At 50.0% G+C, this 6000-nt stretch overlaps 1 protein-coding gene across 5 annotated transcripts in view; it reads left to right on the forward strand.

The window, feature by feature from the left end:
- LOC125449635 (equilibrative nucleobase transporter 1-like) overlaps positions 1-5274 on the forward strand; it is a 47243-nt gene extending 41969 nt beyond the window's left edge. For all 5 annotated transcript variants that reach the window (XM_048525487.2, XM_048525488.2, XM_048525486.2 and 2 more), the window contains 2 exons: positions 1501-1624; positions 2321-5274. In XM_048525487.2, coding sequence (XP_048381444.2) covers positions 1501-1624; positions 2321-2488 — 292 coding nt within the window. In that variant the 3' untranslated portion in view covers positions 2489-5274. The remainder of the gene's footprint in view (positions 1-1500; positions 1625-2320) is intronic.
- Positions 5275-6000: the final 726 nt, after the last annotated feature.

Raw genomic sequence — 6000 nt, forward strand, 5'->3', positions numbered from 1 at the left:
CAGAAGCTTCCCTTGAATTCCCAAACAGTTGTTCTAGTTAGCCGTCCAGCCAGATCGCACTAGGGATGCACAGTGACTCAGGGTTTAGCACCATTGCCTCACAGCACCAGGGACCCATGCTCAGTTCCAACCCCAGGTGACTGTCAATGTGGAATTTCCACATTCTCCCCGTGTTTGTGTGGATTTCCTCCGTGTGCTCTGGCTTCCTCCCACAGTCCAGAAATGTGCAGATTAGGTGGACTGGCCGTGTTAAATTGTCACATAATGTTCAGGGATGTGCAGGTCAGGGTGGATTGGCCGTGTTAAATTGTCCCATAGTGCCCAGGGATGCGCAGGTTAGGGTGGATTGGCTGTGCTAAATTGTCCCATAGTGCCCAGGGATGTGCAGGTTCGGGTGGGTTGGCTGTGCTAAATTGTCCCGTAGTGCCCAGGGATGTGCAGGTTAGGGTGGTTTGGCCGTGCTAAATTGTCCCATAGTGCCCAGGGATGTGCGGGTTAGGGTGGATTGGCCATGCTAAATTGTCCCATAGTGCCCAGGGATGTGCGGGTTAGGGTGGATTGGCCGTGCTAAATTGTCCCATAGTGCCCAGGGATGTGCGGGTTAGGGTGGATTGGCCGTGCTAAATTGTCCCATAGTGCCCAGGGATGTGCGGGTTAGGGTGGATTGGTGGTGCTAAATTGTCCCATAGTGCCCAGGGATGTGCGGGTTAGGGTGGATTGGCCGTGCTAAATTGTCCTGTAGTGCCCAGGGATGTGTCGACTAGGTGGATTTGCCATGGGAAATGCAGGGTTACAGGGACTGGGTAGTTGGGGTGGACTTGGCTGGAATACTCAGCAGAGGGTTAGTGTTGACTGAATGGACTGTCTCCACACGGTAGGGATTTTATCATTTAGAATATCATGAGCAGTTTTGGTCCCCATACCTAAGATGGATGTGCTGGCCTTGGGTGCGGAGGGGATTGTGGGAGTGTCCAGAGGAGGTTTACAAGAATGATCCCAGGGCTGAAGGTCTTGTCATATGGGAAGAGGTTGAGGACGCTGGGTCAGTAGTTGATGGAATTTAGAAGGATGAGAGAAGATCTGATTGAAACCTACAGAGTACTGAGAGGCCTAGATAGAGTGGACGTGGAGAAGATGTTTTGCCCTTCTAGGAGAGACTACAGGCACACACAGACACAAAGGCACATACATACAGACACACGCCCACACACAGACTGGCCACGTGAGTGCATTGTGACACCATCCTGATGTTTCATCTGCGGTGAGATCAGAACCTGGGGCCACCAGCATTAGATGATCAATAATTCATGCAGTCGGGAATACAGAGGTGGGTGAGGTAAGTACTGTCAGTGCGTAAGGGGAGGCTAATTGAATACGAGGGAGACGGGACCAGCCAGATAGTGGATTATGAGCAAGCTGGTGTGTAGCGGAAACACCAACCCAGAGAAGATGGACTGAAATGCCTGCGAGTTCTCTTAACTCTCATCATATCCCCTCCAGGTTCCCTCCCTGCCACTTTGGGAAGGTCTTTGGTACATTGATGGCCGTCTCTGCAGTCATTTCTCTGTTCCAGTATCCCTGCTTTGCCCTGGTCAAGGGACCCTTGCAAGACGACCCGATGTATGTGAGTATCAGAGGACCTGGGGCTCCAAATCACAGCCAGATTCGTGATGCCATTCACTGAATTCAGAGTCTTGTTCTGTCTCTCTCTTACTGGAGTCTCTCTCTTTCTGTCACTCAAAGTCTGTCTAGCTGAGAATCTCTTATCACTTGGAGTCTCTCTCTCTCTCACTTTCTCTCTCTCTCTCTCTCTCTCTCTCTCTCTCTCTCTCTCTCTCTCGCTCTCTCTCTCTCTCTCTCTCTCTCTCTCTCTCTCCTCTCTCTCTCTCTCTCTCTCTCTCTCTCTCTCTCTCTCTCTCTCTCTCTCTCTCCCTCCCTCCCTCCCTCCCTCCCTCCCTCTCTCTCTCTCTCTCTCTCTCTCACTTGTGCTTTCCCAGCCACTCAGTCTTTCACTTGTTCACTCATTCTGTCTTCTCATTCAGCCTGTCTTTCACATGCTTGCACTCCCATATTCCCTCTGTCCCACAGGCATACTTTTCTCACTTTTTCTCTGTCTCACACACTTACTGTCACACTCTGTCTATCTCAGCTCACTCTCCTCTAATGCTCACACTATCACCCTTTCTCATTCTCTCACTCTTCCTTTCTTGCACACTTGCAGTCTCACACAACTCATTGTCTTTCTCTCTCTTTCTGTCTCTCCCACTCTTTCTTACCCCATTTCTCTCTCTCTCTCTCTCTCTCTCTCCATCTCTTACAGGTGAACATAGCATTCATCGTCCTGGTGACCCTGGCCTACGTTCATCCTATCAATGTCTTCCTGCATTGCCGGCAGGAAATCCAGAAGAAGGAAGCCCTGAAGTCTCCCGAAGTCGAAGTGCCTGAGCTGGGGGAGAAGGACAATCAGCCAAGGGAAACTGATATCTGAGTCAGGCCCGTGTTTGGGCTGGGAGGGTGGGTGAGTGTGAGGGACCTGCAGGAGATTTGACTCTGAGCAAATTGCCAATTTCTTGGAAACTGTAGTCCGTGTCCCATTCTGGGATGTTTGGGTTACAAGATGAGCTCACCATGGAGATGACCGGACAGTATTCCTTCATTTTGGATGGAGTTTCTGTTTAGTCGCAGAAGAATGTCAGTGCTCCTTCTCGTCTTCCTCTCCAATATGACCAGCCTATCCTCCTGCTCACCCTCCCTTTCCTCTCCAACCTCCTCCCTTCTGACTTTCTGCCTGTGTCCCCTCCAGCCACTTTTTCCGCCTCCTCCCAAGCACCGTCTCTTTCTCTCTCCCTTCACTGTCCTTCTTCTTTCCTCATCTTGCCTTCTCCTCCCTCACTCCTGCCTCACCCTCCCCTTCCAAACTTCCTGTCCAGACTGCCAGTAAAAGTTACTGCTGGGTGAAGGTGCCACACCCAGCATCCCTCAGGAATGCGTTTCACTTTTAAACCTATTAGTGTGGGGCCCATACAAGCTAAGCTGCGTCTGGCTTCAATTCTGTTCCTTTGTTCTTCTGTGGAATCCCAGATCCATGGACAAACATGTGGCTCCCACGTCAAAAATGATGCTTAACCCAACTAAGTTAGCAAAGTGCAAAGTCTGACTTTTCAGCCCATCTGCTCCATGTGACACAACAGCCTACTCTCTCAACCACTCTCGTTCACCGCCACTGACAAACCATCCTGTTCCTTTCTCCTCTTGTGCTGTTTACCCAGCTTCTCCTTAAACAGGTAGACTGGACTCACCTTGCCCACTCTCTCTGGGAGTGAGTTCCACCTCCTCCCCAGTTTGTAGTCTGGAGTTTCTCCGGAATTCCTGACTGGATTTATTGGTGACAGTCCCATATCACTGCCCCTCTTGGACTGCTGTCACCCACAAGTTGAAGTATTTTCTGTGCATCTACTCTGTCAAATTCTTTTATTATTTCAAACAGCTCACTCAGTACATGAAATACAGAGATGGAACTGTACACAGCTGACTCCCAGTGTGATACAGAGACTGGGACTGTGCACAGTGACTCCCAGTGTGATACAGAGACTGGGACTGTGCACAGTGACTCCCAGTGTGATACAGAGACTGGGACTGTGCACAGTGACTCCCAGTGTGATACAGAGACTGGAACTGTACACAGTGACTCCCAGTGTGATACAGAGACAGGAACTGTGCACAGTGACTCCCAGTGTGATACAGAGGCAGGAACTGTACACAGTGACTCCCAGTGTGATACAGCAACTGGGACTGTGCACAGTGACTCCCAGTGTGATACAGAGACCGGGACTGTACACAGTGACTCCCAGTGTGATACAGAGACCGGGACTGTACACGGCTGACTCCCAGTGTGATACAGAGACAGGAACTGTACACAGTGACTCCCAGTGTGATACAGCGACTGAGACTGTACACAGTGACTCCCAGTGTGATACAGAGACTGGGACTGTGCACAGTGACTCCCAGTGTGATACAGAGACTGGAACTGTACACAGTGACTCCCAGTGTGATACAGAGACTGGGACTGTACACAGTGACTCCCAGTGTGATACAGCGACTGAGACTGTACACAGTGACTCCCAGTGTGATACAGAGACTGGGACTGTGCACAGTGACTCCCAGTGTGATACAGAGACAGGAACAGTACACAGTGACTCCCAGTGTGATACAGAGACAGGAACTGTACACAGTGACTCCCAGTGTGATACAGCGACTGGGACTGTGCACAGTGACTCCCAGTGTGATAGAGACTGGAACTGTACACAGTGACTCCCAGTGTGATACAGAGACAGGAACTGTACACAGTGACTCCCAGTGTGATACAGAGACAGGAACTGTACACAGTGACTCCCAGTGTGATACAGAGACAGGAACTGTACACAGTGACTCCCAGTGTGATACAGAGACTGGAACTGTACACAGTGACTCCCAGTGTGATACAGAGACCGGGACTGTACACAGTGACTCCTAGTGTGGTACAGAGACTGGAACTGTGAACAATCAGTTCAAGTATTGTCAAACCAAAGTTTGAGAGACAATGCATATAAGCCCTCGGATGTCTAACCCATTGAGCACAGGTCTTTGTAAAAGAGGTACGCTTTATAAAAAGACATTTCTTTTGCACTTCTCAACATCAGAATGTGACTGAAACATACCCAACCCATAAAGTAATCCAAAGTAATAAAGTTTTGTAACATAGCCTCTAAACTTGTGTACAGCAAGATCCCATGAACCTACCAATGGCCAGACAGTCTGTGCTTTAAGATGGCCATGTTGTCTGAGGAGTTCAAACCAGACCCCCCAACCACCAGGGAAGTTCTTCCCTCCTCAAATACCTTGAAGGTGGGATCGTGTTCATCCCAGACAGGGCCCCAGTTTAATGTCACACCCCAGAGGACGCTTCCGATGATGAGATTGGGTGTGGGAAAGTGAATTGACTGAGGCCCCCCATCAAAGGTAGGGATGAGCACTGAACTGTTCCCACAGGATGGGGGAGAACAATGTGAGGTTTTAATTTTGTAAATAATTCTCTGTCTTCGTTCTTTTTATTTGCTTTGACTGGAAAGCAGAGTGAATACTCACCTGCTTGGACACGACCCACTGACCAGGGACAGTGTCTGTCCTCAGTTCTCAAACAGGCCTCCATGTGTCAGTATTAACTGTGCCAAGATATATTGCAAAAAGGGAACATGTTTTCTGAAAAGACAAAATAAAATTTTTACAACAATTTAACCAGCATCATTTTGCTTTATTTGCAGTATTCCGAGGATAGGTACAGTACAAAAGGGGTGAGGTATAATGTAGAGCTTTCTCTGCATAATCCTAACAGCATGTACCCCCAGTTTACACCTAGTGTCAGCACTGAGTACACCCGAGGACAGGGACAGCATGGGGTTAGATACTGTGTAGAGCTGCCAATACATTACTCTGATAGTGGGCCCCCACTTTATACTCAGTACCAGCATGAAGTGCTCCCAGGTCAGGGTCAGCAAAGGGTTAGATACAGGGTAGAGCTCACTGTACATTACCGTGAATGTGTGACCCCCATCTTACCCACGTTATACCCAGTTCCAGCATCAGGTGCTCCAGGGCAAGGACAACGCAGGGATCCTCTTTGGGCAGTTGTGGCGGGGTGTGAGGGATGTGTTGCGGGAAATGCATCCCTCACACCCTGCCCCCGCCACAACCGCCCAAAGAGGATACCCCTCGTTCTCACACACCACCCCACCAACCTCCGGATACAACGTATCATCCTCCGACACTTCCGCCATCTACAAACCGACCCCAGCATCCAAGACATTTTTCCATCCCCACCCCTGTCTGCTTTCCGGAGAGACCACTCTCTCCGTGACTCCCTTGTTCGCTCCACACTGCCCTCCAACCCTACCACACCCGGCACCTTCCCCTGCAACCGCAGGAAATGCTACACTTGCCCCCACACCTCCTCCCTCACCCCTT

Source organism: Stegostoma tigrinum, chromosome 46 (assembly GCF_030684315.1).
Source record: "Stegostoma tigrinum isolate sSteTig4 chromosome 46, sSteTig4.hap1, whole genome shotgun sequence".
Taxonomy (NCBI): Eukaryota; Metazoa; Chordata; class Chondrichthyes; order Orectolobiformes; family Stegostomatidae; genus Stegostoma; species Stegostoma tigrinum.